The sequence below is a fragment of the Protopterus annectens genome, chromosome 14.part0, assembly GCF_019279795.1.
Source record: "Protopterus annectens isolate FY-2018-M chromosome 14.part0, PAN1.0, whole genome shotgun sequence".
NCBI lineage: Eukaryota > Metazoa > Chordata > Ceratodontiformes > Protopteridae > Protopterus > Protopterus annectens.
The window spans coordinates 349,892,526-349,917,543 of record NC_056748.1 but is presented as its reverse complement, the minus strand read 5'-3'; the positions used below and the strand labels follow the sequence as shown (position 1 = coordinate 349,917,543).

General features: G+C 41.4%; 1 protein-coding gene across 1 annotated transcript in view; it reads left to right on the top strand.

The window, feature by feature from the left end:
* Window positions 1–25,018, top strand: part of INPP5F (inositol polyphosphate-5-phosphatase F) — a 1,563,976-nt gene that overhangs the window by 895,553 nt on the left and 643,405 nt on the right. Inside the window, exon 9 of the mRNA XM_044056075.1 lies at window positions 15,852–15,929. Within this exon, the coding sequence (XP_043912010.1) occupies window positions 15,852–15,929 (78 nt within the window). The remainder of the gene's footprint in view (window positions 1–15,851; window positions 15,930–25,018) is intronic.

The window sequence follows — 25,018 nt, the reverse complement described above, 5'->3', positions numbered from 1 at the left end:
CGTAGCATAATGTAATACATTAAAACAGTACAAGGTGATTTTTTTGAAGAACTTATTGTAATGTAATACTATTTTGTTGTGTATTCCGATAATATTCACCTATTTACATAAGTCACATTTTTGACTTGTCATTAATCATATTTAAGCACCCATTCGGGGAGTGAAAGTCTCCCCAAACAGCTACACAGACGTTCACATACCTTTGTGGGTCAGTGACATCTTTAGTAGCTGCCACTGTCTCCTGCTATTCTGAGTTTATTTTAGAATTCTGTATTTAAGGTTTGCAATGTTGCATTGTTTTAATTATTTTGCTCCTATTGATTGTAATTTGTTTTAGCTTTACATTGCTTTGCTTTATATTGTATTTTAAATTTTCTTTTATCATGGAATTTTAAAAATGGGTATTTGCATAAAGTCAAGAAATATCTTTTCTTTTCTCTGCTCTGACTGCAAAGCGATTAAGACTAAGTGATCTGTGGAAGGAGCTGAGAAGTAACATTTATTATTTATGGTTAGCAGACATTTTAGAGCTGCTACTGTTGTGAGAATAAGTTTCTCACCCACTCACCCTTTTTCTGTTGTGGTGTTAATCTCAGTGGCTCTTGAGTAGCCCACCCCATGTGTACAGTTGTCATTGGAAGATCCTCCCAGTCTCACCTTGTCTGTTCGTACTAGAGAGCAGTAAAGGTTCCGAAAGCTAGGAAGGCCTTTTTTCTAGAATGTTAAAACTTGAGTTACTCTCTTTCATATTCTTCATCTATTTACTGCACACTGCAGTAAGTAAAGTATTAAACTATTTTTCCATCCTGCCTTTGAAATGACAAATATGTAGGAAAGCCTACCAGTCACCTGTAGCCTACATACTACATCTCAGGAATTAGCTTGGTATTAGTACTACTGTTTTGCTCCTGATAAGAGAAGGAGCATGGAGACATTGATTCCTGACTGTCTGTGTTTGGTCAGTGTGCATTGGACTTCCCTGAATGGTCTGGTTTTAGACCATAGTGCAGCTTATTTCTGTTGTACTAAGGCATGGTATGTGCTATCCTGAGCATCTACTAGGAGAAAGCTGCAAGAAAGCCTACAGGTCATAGAACATTTGGGATGAGACTGCTGATCACCAAATATCCTGTCACCTGCTTAAGATTCAGCTTGGGATTAGTGCTACTGTTAGCTTCTGGTGAGAAGGAGCTAAAGGATATTGATTCCTAATTGAGTGTAGTTGCAGTGAGACTGGCACTAGTAGTAGCCAGGCAGTAGTCAGTGGGCAAATCACTACTATTTGTCATTCTTGGCTAACATAGTGAGTGGCTAAATTAGTAATTTTTTTGCTATAGTTAGTTTAATTGTTCTTTCTGGTGACAGAAGAAGGTTCCCAGGCTAGTTGTAGGTGACACTTGCTACTGAGGATAAATTAAAGTGATACTATTGGTTGGTGTGCTTTAGTGAGCTTTTTTTTTGCTCATTTTCTATGTTAATAAATAAAGTAGTTTGCACAATGCTGCCATTTGAACATTGCACTGTATAGATGCAGGCATTTAGAGATTTAACTTTCTCCATACAATCTACTCCCCCAATTCCATTTGTACTATAGTCAGTAGTTGGACTGTTGACTTAGATAATGCAGATTAGTTTGCTCTACGTGGTGCATTAGTCTTCATTTGTAGACTTAGATTGTTTGTTTTAGACTGGTAGCACCTCCAATAAATCATCTTCAAACCTCATAGGCGCAACTACCCCTACAGCCCACTTTAAGCACCTGGATCCGTGGATTTGCACTTTCCAAGCGTCTCTGTAACCAGCCTGACTGAAATGGGTATTCTGAAACAATGTATCAATTGTTGCATGTTTGTTGACAACCACCTACTACTTAAAATAACAGACACACCGCGGTGGTGGTGCTGCGATAGCGTTGTCGCCTCACAGTTAGACGTTGCCCGTTCGATTCTCAGTTAGAGCGTCTTCTGTGTGTCGACATGCGTGAATGGGCGTTCCTTCGTTGAAGGTTGTGCGTTAGGCCCGGCAAGCCAGCACATAAAAATCTACTGCCAATCATTAGCGGACCGGAGTTCCGCTGTGGCGACCCCTAACCAGGAAAAGCTGAAAGACACAAACTGTGTGAGAGATGTAGTTATACAGTGTTATTGGAGTCAAAAGCTATTGTATAAAGCCACCATCTCATATAACAAATACGTTGTCAGTACCACAACACCGGTCTAAACAAAGGACACATAGCTCAGACCAAACACGTACACTTTCATATACTGAGGCTGTTAAGTTACCTACCTAATACAAAGGCCTGCTAAAAGTAACCTGAGAAACAAGTACTGTCAACAACCTTATAAACACCCAACACAGTGAGCAGCCACCATGAAACATGCATCTAAGGTTCAAAAACCCATATAGCAAACCTCCACACAATCCATTATTCTAGTCATAGGTGACTCCATAGTTAAGGCACACTGATGCACCACTCACCAGGCTAGGCAAGAGAGTCACAGTCATTTGCCCATCAGGTGCCAGCATTCACCACGTCATGGATGCAATCAAGTCCTTGTACCATAAGTATGCATCTGACGCAGTTATAGTACCCCGTGTGTGTAAATGACTTGAGACATATTTCCCTAGACTTTATGAAGAAAAACATGATGGAGCTCTTAGAATGTGTCTGAAGCTGTTATGAACTTATCCTTGAGCAACATTCTGCCATCACCAAGAATGATGCCACAATAGGATCAAAAATTATCGTTTTCAACAACTAGCTTAGCTTCTGGTGTCATTCAAGGGGGTATAGTATATACCAGCCTAACTGGAGATGGCGGACAGTCTTAATCTATTTGCTTAGTATGGTCTGCATCTTTCCCACCAAGGTTTTCATATACTAGTTAAATTGTTGCCCCCCCACACACTGCCTTGTTTAGGCAACACCAGTTTTCTAAAACTTTCAGCATAGCAAAACATAGTCCAGATAACATTATGGTATTGCTTCTCAACACTAGGAGCCTTAACAAAAAACTCCACTCCTTACCCTGGAAAAGGCCTGGTTCAATACCAATGACAGCACTCTAGTGTAGCGTTTCAATGCCTGTGACATGTTCAGGCCCAGCACATTTGACAAAGGCAGTAAAGGTTCCCCTGTCTCCATAGTCTTAAAAAAAAAAAAAAAAGTGTATAATCATATTCTTTCTCAATCATGACTTCCTGTGTAACTGTCACACTGACAACGCACTCCTGAAAACTGATCCCGTAGTCAGAAATTTGGGAGTGTTGACAAAAACAAAATTGCCCTTTAATCATCACATGTCCTCTGTTTTAAGGGAGTCCTTTTCATCGCACAGTTTGTACCTAAAGGTATGGCGAGCAGGTCCGGAGATGTAATCATTCCATTGTACTTGGTTCTCCTTAACTCCATCACTGAGAATATTGCCCCTTTTGGTATGTACTTGCCTAGACACTAATCACAACTGGAATGTCCACAATGCTTCCTTACTAAGAAAAGTAAGGGCAAAAATCTTAAAAACATTGTGGATCATCTCAAAGCCTTGCCTGTCTTGTCAGTATCCTAGCAGGTAGAGAGAGGCAACCTCTGCCATGGGATGTAGTGTCTCAACAGATCCTATCCTGTCAGACCTATTACATATTCACAAGCCCAGTGGTGGCATGAACATCGGCTCAAGGGACCTCTATCTCTTTTGCACCATAAATAGAACATGTTGGAGGGATAGGTATGCATCACAGAGAATTACCTTTCTTTGGAACCGTCTTCCACTCCACATAAAGTAAAGTAATTTTCTTACTCTATTGAAATGTAATTTAGATGTATGGATGGGTAACCACAGATTTCACCTCCCAGCTTAGCACCCCTACCCTTCATGGGTAGGGGAAACATGTACATGATTCACCATGTCCTTGTTCTGCCCATCTGTGGGTTATTTATACAAGAAATGTAGGGGCTAAAGCTACATGGGAATGTAAGTCCAGACTTTTTAAGATCATTACAGATCAATAGCCTAGTAAGAACCTATGAACAATTCCCTGTTATAATTTCAGCATTTAACCTTTAACACATTTAATGGAAGAGAACCTTTAACCCATGGAAGAGAAAACAAGTGGTTAATATTTCAACAAGAAAATTTATTAATATTAATTTTAAATCAAATGCCTAATGTTCATCTCCATTTCATCTGGATTTGCTGCAGTAAGCTCTTCTTCCAGAGCTCATATGATCCAGATACAGAAAATCCACTTGTCTTCATTTGAGAACAGAGCTAAAAGTTTTTAGTTTGTTTAAAGTAGAACATTTTTCTACTTCATTTCTCAGTAACCCCTTCAACTTTAATGTTTTTAACTTATGTAGTTAAACCTCACTCCTTTTGTGGGTCATGCTTGTGTAGACCCAACAGTGTAAAGTCCTAACTCCATCTAGAAAGTACACCCAAACAAAACCAGGTAGAATATCTGAAACTGCAACTTTGTCATTCAGCATTCTCTCAAGATACCATAAATTGTGCTGTTTGTGATTGAGTAAAAGAACTGTAATCATTACCAAAATATACTTATCAACAGTTTTTCTCATTTCCTTCGGATATCAAAGCAAGGGCGAGTTCAATTTTGTTTATCTTTTTTTCATACAAATCTTATAAATTTGTCTTGTTTGCTTCATGTTCCTTGTCTGTCAAGACACAAAAATTCTATGAATTGTCACCGTTTTTGCTTGTACAGTATGTAATTAAATCCAATTTGACAATTTTTCCTGCACAAGGTCCTGTTCTGAGTCTTTTTCTGATACTCGATTGATATGAACATTCTTCCTGTGTGCCTTGCCTTAAAGTCTACTTGCCTTTGTCCTTACGTGCTCTAACTTTGTAACCACGGGTGTATCTTTGTCCTAAAACTCATTTCCTGCAGTGGAGCTCTGCAAGTTTATACTGTAACTTCCAGTGGGCAGAGCCTTAGCTTTTTGATAGAAGCAGATTATGTCCTCACATTTCAAATAAATGTACATATCCCTTGAACCATAGTTCTTACTAAAGAATTGTAAATGGAAAACTCTACAGCACAAACTATTTTGTAGTGGTAGTATTATTTAGGTTCTAGGTTTTAAATTGGACATTATAAGTCACAGTAAACATATTAATTAAGTTTGTAATATTTTGTAAACAACTTAAAATATCTCAGCAACCACTCAAGTTACACACACATTAACATCATTTTGTTCATCGAGCTGAAAACTTTCATATGCGGCTAAGCAGTTCAGTCAGTGCTACTTGGTTGTAGAGATATTTAGATGCTAAGCAGTTCAGTCAGTGCTACCTGGTTGTCAAGGTATTTAGATAAGTATGACGTTTATGACAATATAAATAAGTATTATATGAGCAGCAATTAATATCTGTCTACCTGCTCTAGACAGAAGTCAAATATCAACACAGCTGTGTTTGCCCATTGTGTAACCTTTAAGATGAAATCTTTTAATACTTTGTCTCATGGTTTTGAAATTATTTATGTAAGTATGAAATCATAAGGATGTAACTGCAGAAACACCTACAGGAGTCACCCGGCTGTGATGAGTTAAGTCTCAATTCTCTCTTTACAGCAATTCAGTAGTATTTGCTTGTTAGTTCATGGCTTCCACCACCTCATCTTGTATTGTGGATTCTGCTTTACAAGTTCTAAGCTGTTCACTTTCTATATTTTGCCTGATCATTGTTTGCCATATTGCTTCATCCCTGTTTTTGCACTTCTACTTTTTTGTTTATCTTCCTTTGCTGTTTTTTTTCATCTCTGGATATGAATATCAGTACTTCTGTCCTTATTACTTATCAGACTGATACTTCCAAAGTTGTAACATGCATTGCATAAAATTAACTGTTTAGTCATCGCTACACCATAGTTAATTTTGTTTGCTTCATTTTTTTTTTCAGTCATGCCCAACTTTCCCACATGTCCTTCAAGGATGCATCTGCAGTCCTTACAAATGGGTTGTCCTGTCGTCAGGCAGCCCTTCGGTCGGCCGGATTCCAAAGTCTGGGTCTGGCCTCGGCTGGTGTCGCACTTCACCCGACGTCATAGCTGCAGTTCTTCGGGTATAAAGGCATCAGCCGACGCCATTTTCCCCAGTCTTTCTTGCCGCGTGGCGCCCGAAGCAGAAGCTGTTCGCAAGTGCCGGTCGGTCAGAACCAGAGATTAATACTACAAGTACCGAAGACTTCTAAAAAGCTAAGTACCCCGTTGGGGACTCTTTCTTGCCTCAGCTGATGTCAGAAAAAGTGAATAACTGTTTAACTTGTGGGAAACAAATACCTCATAAAGATTTCCACTCTTACTGCTTACCTTGTTTAGGCCCAGACCACAGCGTAGCAGCTTGTCTAGCCTGTGCTTCTTTCAACCGACGGACGCTTAGACGTCGGTCGGAATTTGCTGAAGAGTTTTTCGCCCGATTTTGCTTACATTATGCCGCCGGATACTCCGACCACGCAAATTTCTAAAACGCAAGGAAAAGGACCGACACTCGCGGTCCGCTGTTTCGCCGAAACCGCGGTTAAGCCAATCATGAGTGTCTCGGTTTCGCTGAAACCGAGTCCACGGTTCTTCCTTCGGCCGAAAGCTTACCACTTACCGAGGCCTCATCCAGCCTGGCTGAATCTGCTACTGAAATCCCACCTGCTCTTGCAGGTTCGCAGGATTTATCTGATACTATCCCTTTGGATATTTCTTCCCCTGCACGTGGAGCTGCTAGGCCTCCTGCATCCATGTCTATTAAGGCCTTTGCCAGGGCTAAAGCAGCAAAAACTACCAAATCTGTGCCTGCTAAGACCCCCTCTCACAGGCCTAGTTCCAGTTCACAAATGCTTAGTCTAGCAGAGGATCTCATTTCTTTGATCCGGGGATCCCAACCACATCCAGACAGGGCCTCTCCCCCACCTCCAGAGAAGAGGACTAGAGTAGAGCCCCCTGAGCCAGTTTCTTCAGATGGCTCCTCTGATGAGTCAGATAATTCAAACCCTCCAGAGGGCCCCTTTTCTCCTTATGAGGACTCTAATGCAGAAGACTCCATTCCTTCTGCCTCTCCGCATGAGGAATTTTCTTTTGGGGAAACCTTGCATGCTATGAGGGAACAATTTCAATGGCAGGGCCAGGATTTTTCAGACTCTAGGAAAAGGCTTAGAACCTTTTTGCATTTGCCACAGCATAGGCCTTTAGCCATTCCTCCAGTACTTACTGTTGTGGATGATGCTTTTAATGATGCTTGTACTGCTCCTGATTCTCTTCCTCCGGCCCCTGCTAAGCCCGATAGGTACTACAGGGTTCCGGACACACATTATCATTTGTATAAGGCCCCTTTTGCAGACCCCGAAACTATCTCCCAGGGACCCAAGGCTGTAGCAGCTTCTTCTACCAAAAACCCCCTCCCCTCTGAAAGGGAATCTAGGGCCTTAGAGAGATGGGGTAAAAAAGTTTACACTTCTGCTACTCTTTCAGCTAGGGCCTTGAACTGTCAATTCCACATGATTCAGTATCAGGAATTTATGTTAGACCAATTAACTAAAAAACTGTCCTCGGATGAACCATTAGACAAAAAATCTGTACAGGAAATGGTACATAACATTTAGCAGGTCAGTAATCATTCCTTAAAATGCGGCTATGATGCACTGGAGGCTTCCTTTAGATCAGCCATGACTGGCACAGTGATCAGAAGACATGCATGGTTGAAAGAGCAGTCCTTACCAGACCATGTTAAATTAAAGCTCCTAGATGCTCCCATGGATAAGCTCAATTTGTTTGGCTCCCCTGCGCAGCAGGTGCTGAAGAAAGTGGAAGAGAAAGCAAAATCTGTCCAGACAGTCAAGGATTTCTTGCAGGTCCAGCCTCCAAGGTTTAGCAGGAACTGGCCTTCCAAGAATTGGTCCTTTCCAGACACCTCCAGACCTCCGAGAGGCAGGAATAGGCGCTCAAGAGGCAGGGGTCAATCCAGAGGTGCCTACAGGGGACGTCAGTGGCAGGCTAACAACCAGCGAGGTACAGCCACAGATCCAGCCACCACCACTTCTACAGGACAATCACAGTGACTTGGCTCTGGCACCGCCTACCAGGGAACAACTAGAAGCACCCTTAGGCGGAAGCTAGCCTTATTTTCAGTAAACTGGCATTACATCACAGGAGACAAATGGATTTTACAGACAATAGACCAAGGTTACAGGTTTCACTTCCATACTCTACCAAGGAAGAGAGGAATGCCAAACCTACCTCCAAATCAGAAGACAGAAGCTCTAGAACAAATAACTCACTTACTAAGGATGAGAGCTATAGAAAGGGTACCATCTCTGGAACAAGGACAAGGATTTTACTCCAGACTCTTCCTGGTACCAAGAAAAGAAAACCAATGGAGACCTATTCTCGACCTGTCCGCTTTAAACACATACCTCATTGTTCCAAAATTCAAAATGCTGACCCTACAGCAGCTTCTTCCCATGCTGGGCAAGGAGTCTTGGCTGGTAACTCTAGATCTCAAGGAGGCATACCTGCACGTCCCCATACGACCAAATTGCAGAAGATACCTCAGATTTCTTGCAGGATCAGAGCATTATCAATTCTCAGCATTGCCCTTTGGCTTATCTACTGCGCCCAGAGTATTCACGAAATGCCTGGCATCAGTAATTGCTCATTGCAGGCTTCAGGGAATTCAAATTTATCCTTACCTGGACGACTGCCTGTTACAAGCGGACAACAAAAACAAATTAACAAAAGATTTGGAAAGGGTCATTCATCTACTACAAGCCCTGGGATACACAGTCAGTATAAAAAAGTCAAGGCTGATACCATCCCAAAGGATAACCTTCTTGGGTGCAGATTTGGACACAACAAAACAAATGGCATTCCTGACAGTAGAAAAGCAGGAGCAACTCCCTTTCTACTTCATGGCATTAACAAAGCAGAACCAGCTAACAGCAAGAAAAGTCCTGCAAGCTCTCGGTTACATGGCATCCTGCATAATATTGATTCCACATGCCAGACTATATATGAGGAAGTTACAGTGGTACCTAAGGAATTTATGGTCTCAGCACAAGCACAGCCTAGAAACCCAAATTCCAATAATTCCATGCCTGAAACAAGAATTCCAATGGTGAGCTCAGGCCTGTCAATCAAACAAGGGACTGCCCTTCCACAGCACTCAACCAAGCCAGACCATCACAACAGATGCCTCAGACCTCGGTTGGGGGGGCGCACATGCTGGACAAGTGCATACAAGGCTTATGGACTCAAGACCAGCTGCACCTACACATAAATCAAAAGGAAATGCTGGCAGTAAAACTGGCAATTCAGGCATTCAGACCATTTCTTCGACAGGGTCAACTGCTGATAAGGACGGACAACACCACAGTTATGTGGTACATCAACAAACAGGGAGGCACACATTCATACCCTCTATGCCGGATGGCAATGGACCTCTGGAATGTGGCACTGAGCTTCAACATTCAGCTTCAAGCAATTTTGTGCCAGGAAAAGAAAATATACTAGCAGACATCCTAAGCAGAACTACCACGGATGCCCACGAATGGATGCTGCATCCGGACATCTTCAAAACCATTACAGGGAAATGGGGACTACCAGAAATAGACTTATTTGCATCCCCACACAATCACCAACTGAAAAATTCTGCACAAGGACGTACCACCCACTTGCTTGGAAAGTGGACTCCCTATCTTTCAGTTGGAAAACCTGACAGCATATGCATTCCCACCTCTTCCTTTGATGCACAAGGTGCTATTGAAGATCAAAGAAGACCGTCCAAGGATCATCCTGATAGCTCCAGTCTGGCCAAGGCAACATTGGTACCCATTACTGAGGAGCATGTCTCGGGAACAAATATGGCCTCTGCCCCTAGTTCCCTTGCTGTTAACACAGAACAACTTCAAAACCCTGCATCCAAACCTGAAAACACTGCAGCTGGCTGCCTGGAACATTGCATAAGACCAAATAACCCAGATTTATATCAAAGGGTTAAAGACATTATCTTGGAGGCTCGCAGACCCTCAACAAGAAAAAATTATTCAGCAAAATGGAAAAGATATCTCATTTGGAGTACTGCAAAAGGAGAGAATGTGTCACTGGTAAACATAGCTAACATCCTGGAATACTTGGTAGAGCTCTTCCACAACGGCCTGTCCTATTCTTCCATTAAGATTCATGCATCAGCTATTTCAGCAGAATACAACTTGGATCCTCCAGTCTTCTCACATCCTCTGCTCAGGCAGTTTCTGAGAGGGATTAAAATGTAAAGCCACCTAGGAAGCCACCATTGCCAGCATGGGACTTGAACTTTGTGCTAGAAAAGTTGACACTCCCTCCTTTCGAGCCAGCAGCAACAGCAGAATTACAGTACTTATCATGGAAAACTGCTTTCCTGCTTGCAATCACTTCAGCAAGAAGGGTATCTGAGCTACAGGCATTAATGGCAGTACAGCCCTTCCTGATCTTCCATCAAGATAGAGTGTCCATGAGAACTAATCCTACTTTTATGCCAAAGGTGGTCTCCAGGGTATCTTTAAATCAAACTATCCACCTACCTACATTCTTCCCCAACCCACAGAACGGGAGAAAGACTGTTGCATACCTTGGATGTACATAGACAATTACGTTACTACCTGGACAGGACCAAGAGCAATAGAAAGACTGACCAGCTACTGGTAGCATATGCGACAGGAATGGAAGGAAAAGCAATTTCAAAACAGACAGTCTCTAAGTGGATAGGAAATTGCATTAGATTTTGTTACTCCTACCATGGGAAGAAAACTCCTGAAAACATCAGGCCTCACTCTACAAGGGCTACAGCCACTACCACAGCTTTCTTACGAGGAGTGGCTACCAAAGACATTTTAGAGGCTGCTACTTGGAGCTCCGTGCATACATTTGCCAAGCATTATAATTTACCTTTATACTCCAGATCCCGAGCAGGTTTTGCCGTTGCTGTTTTGCAAGGGATCTTAACTACACCATAATCTTATTTCTCCTCCTCCCCCAGTTTGGCTATGGTATTCTACCCATTTGTAAGGACTGCAGATGCATCCTTGAAGGACATAGTACAGTTTTGTACCTACCATAAATGTAGATGTCCGATAGGCATGCATCTGCAGTCAGGATTACCCACCCTCCTTCCCCTCTGTGGTACTCCTAGGGTATTTGCCCATTTTGTAGCTAGCTGGGGGAATCTATTATGGTGTATTTGTTTGTATATATGTACATACATGCTTATTTTTTGTTTGCTCTCTACTATTTGGAACCATTTGCATTTATCCAAATTTAGCCTTCCTAGAGGGCACCTGTCATCTGGGGCAAGAAACACTGAGGAAAATGGCATCGGCTGATGCCTTTATACCCGAAGAACTGCAGCTATGACGTCGGGTGAAGTGCGACACCAGCCGAGGCCAGACCCAGACTTTGGAATCCGGCCGACCGAAGGGCTGCCTGACGACAGGACAACCCATTTGTAAGGACTGCAGATGCATGCCTATCGGACATTTACATTTATGGTAGGTACAAAACTGTACTTTTTGCTGACTTCTTGCTTTATCCAGAGCAGTCCTCTTTACCTCCCCGCATTGAACCCCACTTTCCCACCCATGTTTTCTTCTTTCACCATTCCCTGCCTTGCATATTTTTCCTTATTACTCTGTTTTTTTTTTTTTGTCCTTTCAAATTTATTCCAGTTCTTCCTTGCCCCCCCCCCCAGCCCTTCCTAGTCTTATATTTGTGTCCAGTTTACTTTCTGTCAATGCCTTCTGCATTTCATATTCTGTACTTGTGCTCTTACTTTGCTATCCTTGTGTCTAACTTAATTTTCTTTGCTACATCTGTCCAGGTCATGCCATCTTCTTGCCTTCTTACGTGAAATTGACAACCCCAACCCTGATCTTATCCACCATCATTCTAGAGCATACTTCTTCACTGTCTAGCATTCTGAACCTCCTGCTTGCTCTGTACCCTCCCTGTCCCAGCAGATCCCAAAACTACATTGCCAGCTTCAGTACCTGACTCATTTCAGTCCCTTCACTGTGTTAATATCAGGACGCCCTTCCTTTGCTGGTCTTGCATTTTGGATAGTGCTGCCCAACGTCCTACTTTAGTTAAGTGCTGTATGTACTTTCCCACTCTCATTGATCCAAAAAAGTAATTTGAAAAGCAAGAAGAAAAAAGAAGGGCCCATGTAATACTTTTGCCTCGTTTTGACTTCAGTAACCTTGATTCTCCTTTCTAAGAATGTCTGGCTTTGTTCCTGCAACCTTCTGAGAGAGAGGACCTTTTTATTTAGGAGTAGAGATGATGCATTCAGATCTAGTGATTTCACATCACAGTTTGAGAACTGAAATTCTCACCCTAGGTAAGAATGTAGTTTCATTTTAGTTGTTGGTGTAAATACATCAAAAAACTAGAAAACACCCTACAATGAAATCCTCTCTGTCAAAGTGGAAAATGTTTTCTTACTGGTGGATGAATATTTATACTAACAGTACTTCAACTGTATCTGTATTAGGTCCCTTAACTATTTGCCTGTTTTACTTTCTTGGGGACTAAACTGTTTTCCAAAGATTATTTGATTGCTTTATAATCTTGCCTTCCTTGGTATCATTTTGCCTAGAAGCGTACAAAAAAGGTGCTCCTTACAGAATTTGTGCATCTTAAGCATCATGATATCTTTGATGCCTAATCTGGATCTTAAGCCCCCCCCCCTGGAAACTTTGAAAGAACCTCCTTTTGAGACTGTGATAACATGCAAAATATTTCATTCTTGAAAGACAGCAATCCTAGTAGAGATAACATTAGCTAAAGAGTTTCAGAATTTCAGGAATGTTGTGCTCTGAACTCAGCATCACTTTCCACAAGGATATAGTTGTTGTTCATACTAAACCTTACTTTCCACCTAAACTTATGTCAAGCAATGCACTGAATCAAAAGTTTAAACTTGCTTCTTTCTGCCTTTATCCTCAAGCTTTTGGGGAAATGTATTCTGCAGAGAATGGCTCCAACAAGCCAAATGTTTGTATACTTCACCAAAATTAAAGATATCAGAACATCTGATTAACCTTTTGTCTCTTTTGCACCGGATTAGGGTTCAGTTGTTACTCAGGCCATTTCCTTATGGCTTGCATGCTGTAGAGAGTTCATTTTTTATTTTGTTGGTAAACGTATTTAGGGATCCTTTAGGGCCCATTTGGGAGGTGCTACTTCCGAATTTTTCTGATGTGGTTTCTGCACTACCATTTGCAAGGCAGTAGCTTGACCTACTTTTTGCATTTTACAAAGTCTTGAAAATAAGATGGTCTTTCAAGGGCTAAGGGATAAGTTTCCATTTAACTTATCCATAAGTGCTTGCTCAACTCTCTCACCTGGTCTTTGAAGTCGTAGCCTGGTATTATATCCAGCAGGATTGTGAAGACGGGACCACAGCATTCCACATTCTATTTTGTAATCATTTTGTTTTTGCATATTCTAGTCCGGACGCCCTGTTGAGGAAAAAAAGACTGCATGGTGTGTAATAATTTAGCCTGTGTTCAATCACCACAATAGTATAGTACCATAGACTCTTGCCTTGGAAAAGAAAGTGCTGTAGCTGTGAACAGAGCTTGGTAGCTGTGGTCTTAGTTGTCATGTTTATCTTGTGGTGGCTACCTTGACATTAGGATTAGCCTGTTGTTCAGAGGTAGGTCCTAATAGCTGGAAAATAGTGTTCCAGCTGTTGCTGTTGTAACATAGTAATTATTTTGAGCAGTACTTATATGGAGTCTTTGGCTGGATGTAATAGTGGAATTTTAGTGATGGTCATCCAAACTGAGACAATTATGTGTACCTCTTTCACCTGTGTGTGTGACAGAGGTTGACCCATTCCTTCTGGATGTGGAGGTCTTTTATGCTGTTTGTTCTATCCTACAAGGAAAGTTTCTTAAGAATTATAACCAGAATATTTTATTTCATAAATGAGCATTGTTTGCATTCTCAGTGTTAAGGTGAATATTTTTTGTCATCCTTTCCCTCACAGTCTGCAGATTCAGCCCCTCCAAACCAACCAGCCCCTTTGCTTCTTCCATCAATGGAGAGCAAGGGCTGACTGGGAGGGCCCTTTATTTAGGCAGCCATCAGAGGTGAATGATTTTTTTTTATGCATCACCCTAACTCCCCTCATGTCCCAGTCTGTCCCTGTGTTTGGTGTACAATAAGTATGCATGACAAGGTTTTGTCGCCCTCTTCTTTGTGTAGCATAACCCCACATGGCTGCCCTCTCTCTAGGCCAGTGCTTCTGGCTGCTGCTTCAGTTTCCAGAACGGTTGCTTCACTGAAAGAAGTGTTTGGCATGTAACTCCCCCTCCTCTCCAAGAGAGACGAGCTCCTTTATTCCTGTCTTACCCTAATGCCTGTTCCAACAGGCAATCAAGCCACAATTTGAACTTGGTTCGCCTGCGTCACAGTCAGTGCATTATCTGTCTATGCCAAGTTGAATATTCTTACGGTAAGAGTAGGACTGCAACAAGTGTGCCTTTGTTCCCTTCACTTCTTATTTTTATGGTCAGGATATCACAGTGCAGTTAAGGTCTGTAGGGTATCCAGTTAAGGAAAGTAAGTGTGCCAGTTATGTTGTTTGCAGAGGATGTTGTCCTGCTAGCTTCAAAAACTCTGATCTTTAATTATTGACGGGAGGAACTTCAGTTTTGAATGTGAAGTGCTTAGGATGAAAATCAGCACCTCCACATAAGAGGTGATGGTTCTCTCCCAAAAAGGAGTAGATTGTCTCCTGCAGGTGGTGGTGGAGCAGATACTTGAAGAGAAGGGATTTATTGATTTTGAACTCTTGATCATGAGTGATGGAATAGAAAATCCAAGTACTGACCAGCAGATTGTTGTAGTGGTGGCAGTACTACAGATATTTTACTGGATTGTGGCAGTAAGGTAAGAGAGTCATAGGATGATGATCTTAATTTACCAGTCAGTTTGCATCTCTAACTTTGACTAGTCATAAGCTTTTCATAGTAGTCAAGAAGAAATCAAGGGTAGAAGAAGCAGAAATAAAGTTCCTTTGCAGGGCATCTGGGATCACTGGTCATGGCAGAGTGAAGATCTCCGCAATCTGGGTGAATCTTTTAGTACAGGCATTCCTCTTCCATATTCAAAAGAGTCAGTTGAGATGGTAAGGATGTCTTGCATGTGTACCACATGCTGTATTAGGAGGAACTCCTGAGATAGAGCTAGGATATGTTAGAGGGATTTTGTTTTTCTGCTTATCTAGGAACCTGGGATCCCACATGATAAGTTGGATATAGCAAAGTCTACACATTTTTCACAAAAAGCAATTTTAGAACTCTATTAACTACACATAATGATGCAGGAGCTTTTGTACTGCATTAAAGATTGAGATGCAATCCAAAGTGTATGTTCCCCCCTTCTTTTTCTACCTAGCTTGGTCAGCCATGATCCCCACTGGTTCATCTATTACAAAGAACTCAGATGAGCTAGCAATAGTCTCATTAAACATATGTCAGTGAGACAAATCATTGTGGCTGATCATAATCCACAGGTATTTTTTTATTGACAATTTTCAGTTCCATATTGGTGCTAAATGGTGAAGATTCAAAGTCGGAGTAATGCTATTAATGTAAATAACTATTCCTTACAGATAATAATAGTATGTATTTCTTTAGTGTTGTTTTTTGCAGGTTTACCTTGTTAAGTATTTTATTTGAACAGTAATATGCATAATGCGTCTCTGTTGCTTACAATGCTTATGTACATTACATTCATTGAATTTGTGCAGGTGTATAGTGTGATAATATTAACAGAATCTGTGTATGTACTTTGGTTTACAGCAGAGGAATGAAGTTTGAAAATGTTCTTACCCTCACGGATGTTATACACGACATCATCACTGATACGAAATGGTGTTGGTAAGTATTCACTGAATGTAACCATTTCTTAATTTGTGTAGAACATAATGGTATATAGAAATAACATTTTTATACTAAAAGCCTTGATTGTTAGAAAGAAAAGTTAGAATAACAAACATGTCTGCACTACTCCTGCAATCAAAATAATTGCTGGAACTAAATTTCTGTTTAATTACCTACTGTAAAAAGGAAATTTCCTGTTCTATGACTTTTCTGTTTCTTACACATGCACAAATGCCAAAACATCTGTGGAAAGAGTTTGAATGGGCTTCCATATAACAGATATTAAGAGGATCATGAAAGCCTGACAGTACTATATTTTGGTGACAGCATACGAGGATAAAACAGATTGTGCATAAAAATATAACCCATGTCCATCTTTATCACCGTCAGATGGGCTGCTGGTTAAGTACCTGTAGTATGGATCAACACAGACTTGGTCACTTTGAGAAATTCATTTTCTGTCATTTTTTATTAGTAGGTAGACAGAATGTAAGTATTTTTTCTGCTAGGTTCCTACCTGCATCCAGCAGTTCTTTTTAGGGAGAAAACTACAACAGTTGTAGGTGCAGAGGAGTGTGATTTATTTGTATACCTCGGCCAAAATCCTTCTGTTTGGAATTAGACCATTAAGTGCAGTGCACATTATGCTTTGATTTATGCTCATTAAGAGTGCATTTACACTTTCATCTATGCTACCTACAGCATACTGTAGTATCCAAGACTCTCTTCTAGCAGTATTCACAAGTGACATACACCTCAGTTGGCCCTGCCTGTCCTTGAAGAAAGTGTTCCTGTGGGGGTCTTTAGTCCCCGCTGGTTTCTACCACAGGAAGTGCACCCAATACATGCACATTACACCTTCCTCATTGAGAGAGGTAAGAAGGCATTCCTTCATCATTTATCTCCTTCCTCAGCCTTCTCCTCCAGCATCCAGTCTGCTAATTAAGTCTAGGTTGCCTGGTTCATTGCTTTTTTTGCTGTCCTCTTTCCCTATCCATTTTCTCCTTTACTCATGTGTTTCCTTTTTTCTCTTACTTGCACAGAATATATTCAACATTTTGATAATGTTTCATTAGCCTAAGCTTATATAGGTTATATCCCTTGCCTAGGATATGATCCTGTGCCAACTTGTAAAGCTTTAGGGCACCATCCATGTGCCCAAACTGCCATTGGCTTGAGCAGAGCTATATAAAAGGCAGTGTGGGTATCAAAAAGCTTTTGAGCTTTCTTGCTGGCAAAGGCTTCACCGCTAAGGACCTTGTGGAACTGACAGTTGGCTAGCAATCCTTTTAAGGTTGTGCAGATCAGTCCCCCTCTATTGCTTTTATGTTAGGATTTTTTTTTTGGGGGGGTGGGGCTTTCATATTTCTGAAGGGATTTTTACTCATGTAGTGCTTGTGTGGGCATACTGTGTAAAAATCTATTGTTTATGCCCGTTTTCTACATTTATGTATAGCGTACGTTTGTGTGTAACAGAACTTGGGTGCTTTTTGCAAGTGTCAGGGAAGCTTTTTACCTCAGAACCAAAAAAATTATGTTGGAAGGTTTGCAGACTCATTTGGGCTTTGAAACACACTTGTGAGAGGTCTCTTTCCTGGCTTGGACATGGAGCCATTATCAGCTTCAGTGGCTCTTGCTTCTTCTACCTAAAAGAAAAAGAAAGCTATTAGGGAGTTTTTGGATGTCCAGCCAGCTCCAGCACGCTCCAGCACTTCCTCAGCTGCCAATAGGTGACCCTTTTGTAGCCAATACTGGTTCCCAGGACCATCCACCTTTTACTGCTGGCCCTTCTGGTGTAGCTCTTCAGGAAGTCACTAAGACCTGGGAGATTGTCACATCCTCTGTTTTTGCAGTGGTGTGCTCATTGGACAAGGGAGAAATACTGTTTTCAGGCTCGGAGGAAGAAGCAGGTGAGGGTTTACCATTTACTCGGCAAGGTAAGGTGCTTCATCCCCAGGATAGTGTTTTTGTCATGAGTGCGTCCCTTTCCAGGGAATCTCCAAAGAAGAAAAAGCAGAAACATAAATATGCAACTTATCATATTTGCTTAACTATGAAAAAGAAAATATTTGCTGGGTTTTCCCTAAGGGATTACGGTATGCTTTTAATGTCTATAAATCTTTGTTCCTCATTGCCTGCTGTGATAGAAAAAAAAATGTCCTCATAGTCTGACAATGAGTTATAGACAGATGAGCAAGGGGGGGGGGGGTAGGATTCTTCAGTTAATTTTCCAAAAGCTGAAATTTTTATTCTGTGGAAGGTGTTTCTTCAGATTGCCCTAAAGAAGACTTATCCTTTTATGGTGCTGTTATTTATTATTCATTTTATTTATTGACTTGTTTTCCAGGAAAGTCCGACTGTGTAATAAATGCCCATTTTTCAGCAGAGGTCTGGGGAGAAAATTTGATAGCGGAATACATAGCGTGAAGAGTCATCAGTGAATGAATAAAAATAAAGTGAAATTAAAAAATTATGATTAAATATAACAATCAGCATATACAAAAGTATTAGAAGTATAATCTACTATGCCATGAAATAAAAATAAAAAGATAAAAGTCCACATTAACAGTTTGGAGCGGGCAGGTGTTGAAAGGTATAAGACAAGAGTGTATAATGAGAGGTTAGGTTAATAAGAATGTAAAGTGTTTATTAATATAGATCATATAGGTGATGTGCATGGGCATAGCCATGAATTAGTGAGTAATTGTTTGAGAGAGGACTTAAATTGAGGATAGCCGTAGTTCTAATTGAATATGGGGTAGAGTTTCATAGTTTAGATATGCAGTGTGAGAATAAACTTTGCCCCATACTTTTTTATTTTTTTGGTTTATAGATTTCAAGCCGGTTTTTGTCTTGAGAGTGCAGAGAGCAATGTGATAGATAGTGATGAAGTACTGAGGAGATAGAAGAGCAGGTAGAGGGGTTCTGTAGTGTTTTATGGGTTAGAAGAAGTTGCATATGGACTAGTTGATGTGGGAGTTCTAACCAGTGGAGAGCATGTAATGCAGAGCAATGATGAACTTTGACAGGTTAGCTGCAAATTTAGCTATTTAATTATAGCATTGCTGCAGTTGTGATATAAGAGAGAGGTCTGGATGTTAGTCAAAATAGGTGAACCATAGAGAAAAGAAGGTAAAAGATAAGTGTTAACTAGGGTGATTCTACTAGAAGGAGTGAGGAATTTTTTTGCTTTTGATGAGTTAGCTTTATGCAGTTTTATATGTGAAGATCAGACTTAAGTTGTCATCTGTGCTGACGCCAAGCAGTTTTGTATGAGCAACTATTTCAGTAGCTGTATTGTTTAAAGAGATAATGTGGAAGTTACTTTTAGCATTGGCATTGGACTTTGGAAAAACGCAGTATTAGTTTAGTCCTTTTGGGATTCAGTAAAAGTTGTTTTTTATATAGCCACAGTTTTACTGAGCTGAAGGCATTTTGTGTCATGGATTGTAGTTGTAGTGGGCTGTCAAATGGGCAGATGAGAGTTGAGTCATCTGCATACTGAATAAGGCAAGCTTATTGAGAGGAGATATATAGGTTATTGATGAAAATGTTAGAGGAGGGGACCAAGACTAGAGCCTTGAAGAACACCCATTTTAACTAGAGGAAAAAGAGAGAAAGAAGATAGCTATTTGATAAACTGGTATCTTTCAGATAGTTAGAAAACCATAGAAGGTTTAGTTTGGAAAGGCCCAGTGAGGACATTTTAGACAGAAGTTTCTCATGTGACACTGTGCTAACAGCTTTTGAGAGATCTAAAAAAACAGAAGAGATAAACTTTCCTTGGTCTTTAGCCTTATTAATGGTTTCAGAAAAGTTGATGAGAGCTATAGTTGTGCTATGGCCTGGTCAGAAACCATCTTGTCTTGGTGTTAGGAGAGTATTTTGCAAAAGGTGCTGAAGGAGTTGCTCACTTTTTCTGCGTCTTAGAAAGCGGGGACAACATGGCAGTTGGCCTAAAGTTAAGACATTTCAGAGGAGTTGCCTCCTTTTTGGAAGAGAATAATGAAAAATGTATTTTCCAATAGCACAGGGACATGGGAGTCTTGAATAGATTTCTTAATGAACATTGAGACTGGGTATGCTATAGAGTCTGCAGTGAGCTTCAGGTCCTCAGCAGGAAGATCATAAGCAGAAGGAAAAAGGGGTTTACATTTCTTTAGTAACTTTAACAAATGATGTAGAGACAGGTTGGAGATTGAAGGCATGGATGTCAGGAATAGGGTAGATTAAATGGTTAGGGAGAGCTGAAGGTACGAAAAAGGGTATGATGTCGATGAAGAAAGTGGCCAGTTTGGCAGCTGCTTTTGAGGAGATAAGACCGGATAGGGATTTCGTGAGGAAGGAGAGCCAGGTTGATTTTTTTAATTGAGCTCTATAATTTCTTTGAATTTTTTTTTTTTTTTTTTTTTTTTTTTTATTATTATCTTGTGTGTCAAAGTAATAATTTCTTTTTGTGTAAGTGAATTTGCTTCTGGTGAGGTTGCACAACTCATTCTATAGATGAAAAACTTGAGAGGTTTTGTCTTTGTGTCATTGTTTCCATACTTGTGACTTTTTTGCATGAGAATGCTTGTAGAATGAGACAGCCAAGGGGATTGACTGTTTTGTACTCTTTTTTTTTTTTTTTTTTTTTTCTGTTAGGGGGAAGGGTACTTAAAATGTTCGTGAATGTATTGTTGAACTTTTTGACCGCTTCGTCTAGGGGTAGGGTTTTGACTGGAGACCAGTTAACAGATTTTAATAGATTATTGAATGTATCAGGATGAAAAAATGTTTGTAGTTTTGTACTGATTTTTTTTTCAAGCTGGTGGGTGATTTCTCTATTGGTGAATATAGGTTGATGGTCACTAAGGGAATCAGGTAGTACCCCTGATATAGCTTACTTGCTGGGGTTGGAGATGAGTATCTAGTCAAGGATAACATTGTTATTATTTGCTTTGTTGTGTAGGGAAAGAGATCAGCTGTTTGAACCTGTACAAGTTAAAAGACTAGTAGTTGGAGTGTTGGATATCACAGATAACTAATCGGTGTAAACGTTGCCTAAGATAATGGCTTCAGTTGTGATATTTGTAGATGTTCTTCGTGTTTCACTGTTGCAGTCATTACATTTGGGTAATCTGCTGGCAGGTTACCCTCAGTCGACCTGAATAACAAAGTCTTGGGTCCTGCGTTGGTTGCTGTCTCCTCTTCCATGACGTCAGGTCATCAGGGATGTAAAACATGCAGCCGACGCCATTTTATTCAGTCTTTCTTGCCGCGCGGTGCCCGAAGCAGAAGCAGTTCGCAAGTGCCGGTCGGTCAACTCCTGAAATTTTCACATTCGAGTTTCAGAACCAAAGTCTTCAACTAAAGCTAAGTACCCCATTGGGGAAACTTGATGTTCATTGTGTTACACTGCTGCAGTCATTACACTTGGGTTATCCTGCCGTCAGTCGGCCTGAGTTCCAAAGTCTTGGTCCGGCATCGGTTGCTGTCACCTCCTCCCTGACATCAGTGCAACAAGGGTATATAAGATGCAGCCGACACCATTTTCCCCAGTCTTTCTTGCCGCATGGTGCCCGAAGCAAAAGCAGTTCGCAAGTGCCGGTCGGCCGACTCCTGAGATTTTCATTCCGAATCCAGAACCGAAGTCTTCTACAAAGCTAAGTACCCCATTGGGGAAACTTTTTCTTGCCTCAGACCGATGTCAGTAAAAGGTAATAACTGTATTTCTTGTGGGAAGCAAATACCTCATAAGGATTTCCATTCTTATTGTTTCCCATGCCTAGGCCCAGACCACAACGTCACTGGTTGTCGGTTTTGTGCTAGGTTTAACAAGCGCACTATTAAACGTCAGTTTGATTTTGCCCGACATTATTTTGGCAGAAAATTCAATTATACCATGCCTTCGGAACTTCCGACGACCGGAATACATAAAAAGCGCAAAGACAAAGATAGGCATCCGAGGCCCAAAACTGACGACGAAGCCTCTTCTAGGCCAGTCACCAGTTCTCCAGTTTTCAGCAAGGTGCCTTCGCAGCCCCTGACGACAGTTTCTTTAGAACCACAGGCCGCCTCTGACTCCCACGTGGAGATGGCTGGGCCTTCGGACGCACAAGTTATTCAGACTACCGAAACTACCCCTTCAGAGGGATCCGGAGTAGCTGAACAACCCGCAGCTTCAGAGGGTATTTTCAGACCTACTCAGTTAAGCATTAAATCTTCTGCTAAGTCTAAACCTACTTTAAAGACAAAGAAACAAATACAGCGTTCTCCAGGACAGGCCTCCATGCCTAAGAAACAAATGCTCAAAATGGCCGAAGACCTAATCACTCTGATCACGGGTTCCCATCCCCCTCCTGATAAAAGGCCTAGACAGGATGCAGACTATGACTTATCCGACCAGGTATCCATCTCTTCAGATTCATCCTCAGACCTAGGGTACTCCTTACCCCCTTATGAGGACTCTGATGCTGAGGAATCAATTCCATCAGCCTCTCTGCCTGGGGACTACTCCTTTGGGGAAACCTTACATACCATGAGGGAGCATTTCCATTGGGAAGGCCAGGATTACTCAGAATCCAAGAAAAGGCTCAGAGACTTCCTTTTATTATCTCAACACAGACCCCTTGCTATTCCCCCAGTGTTAGATATTGTGGATGATGTGTATACTGAATCCAGCTTAAATCCTGATTCTTTACCTCCAGCCCCAGTTAAGCCTGACAGATACTACAGAGTCCCCGACTCACACAAATGTCTTTATAAAAGCCCTGTTGCCGACCCTGAAACTATTTCTCAGGGACCCAAAGGGGTTAGGGCCTCATCAGCAAAGAATCCAGTCCCCTCTGACAGAGATTCCAGAGCATTAGACAGATGGGGAAGAAAGTATATATGTCTGCAACTTTAGCAATGTTAAAATATCAGCAATTTTTGATGTCTCAATTGAAACAAAAATGCTTCCAGATTCAGATGCTCCTAATTTAAAGGAAATGCAGGATTTATTGCATGCAGCTGAACAAGTGGGAAAACACACTTTGCAATGTGGTTTTGATTCTTTAGAGGCCTCCTGTAGAGTAGCTGTTACAGGTTCTGTCATTAGAAGACATGCTTGGTTAAAAGAACATACGTTACCAGATCATGTTAAAGCAAAACTATTGGATGCACCTTTACAGCAGGATGTGTTATTTGGAGTTAAAGCAGAAGAGGTATTAAAGAAAATGGAGGATAAGGCAAAATCTATGCAAACGGTGAAGGATTTCTTACAGGTTCAGCCTCCTCGATTTAGCAGAAAGTGGCCAACAAAGAATTGGTCCTTTCCAGTTTCAGACAGACCTCAAAGGGGTAGATACAGACGTCCAAGAGGCAGAGGTCAACCACAATGTTCTTACAGGCCTCGACAATGGGGTGCATCAGGCCAGAAAGAAGAGTAAGACAGGCCACAACCTTATAAAAAACAGCCTCAATGACTTCCCACTACAGCTGCCAAACAGCTCTCTCTTGGCAGCCCCATTGGGAGGAAAACTGGCACTTTTCTATCAAAATTGGCATATGATCACCAAAGACAAATGGGTTCTCAACATTGTATCTCAAGGTTACAGGTTCCACTTTCACACTCTGCCAAGGTTAAAAGGAATGCCAAACCTGCCACCAAATCAATGGGCAGAGGCTCAAAAACAAATTACAGCACTCATGGACATGAGAGCTATTCAAAAGGTACCACCACAGGAGCAAGGACAAGGATTTTACTCAAGACTCTTTCTGGTTCCCAGAAAGGACAAAGCCTGGAGGCCCATTCTGGATCTTTCTTCCCTAAACACTTACCTGGATGTTCCGAAATTCAAAATGTTGACACTGCAGCAACTTCTTCCCATGCTGGTCAAGAAAGCTTGGCTCGTAACATTGGACCTCAAGGAGGCATACCTGCATGTCCCTATCAGACAAAACTGCAGAAGATACCTCAGATTCATGGCTGGTTCAATGCACTATTAATTCTCTGCACTGCCCTTTGGCTTATCTACTGCGCCCAGGGTCTTCACAAAGTGTCTGGCACCAGTAATTGCATTTTGCAGACGGAAAGGAATTCAAATTTATCCGTACCTGGACAACTGCCTTATTCAAGCAGAGCACAAGGACATTCTTCTAAAGCATCTGGAGTTTGTAAAACAGTTATTAAGTTGCCTAGGGTACACAGTAAACAAAAAGAAATCAAAACTAGTGCCCTCACAAGAGATAATATTCCTGGGTGCCAGCTTGAATACAACAGCCCAGATGGCTTATCTCACGCCAGACAAGCAAGGACATCTGACCCAATATTTTCAATTAATGGCAACAAGAACCCAACTCCCTGCAAGAAAAATTCTGCAGGCCTTGGGTTACATGGCATCTTGTATACTACTAATTCCATATGCCAGGCTGCATATGAGGAAACTACAATGGTACCTAAAGAGTGTCTGGTCTCAACACTGTCAAAGTTTGGAAACAGTTATACCACTAATGCCTTGCCTGCAACAGGAGTTTCGATGGTGGGCTCAAGCTTGTCACCTCAACAAGGGACAGCCTTTTACTCAACCCACAGCCAGGCAAACACTGACAACAGATGCATCGGATTACGCCTGGGGTGCACACATGGCAGGAAAATGTATTCAGGGCAAGTGGCATGCAGAACAAAGGCATCTTCACATCAATCAAAAAGAGAGGCTAGCTTTACAAAATGCCCTAATAGCCTTCAAGGACCTGCTACATCCAGGACAACTACTACTAAAGACAGACAACACCACAGTTATGTGTTACATAAGCAAGGGGGCACTCACTGTTACCCCCTCTGCAGACAAGCCATGACCTTGTGGAACACAGCTCTAAACTTTCAAGTTCATCTGCAGGCACAATTCCTGCCAGGAGAGAAAAACACACTGGCAGACGACTTAAGCAGAAACATCATGGATCCCCACGAATGGGAATTGGATCCACAAATATTCAGAATGATAACACAGAAATGGTGGAGCCCCGACATAGATCTGTTTGCATCCCCAATGAACTGCCAGCTACAGAAATTCTGCACAAGGAAGCATTCACAAGCATGGAAAGTGGATGCCCTCTCATTCAGC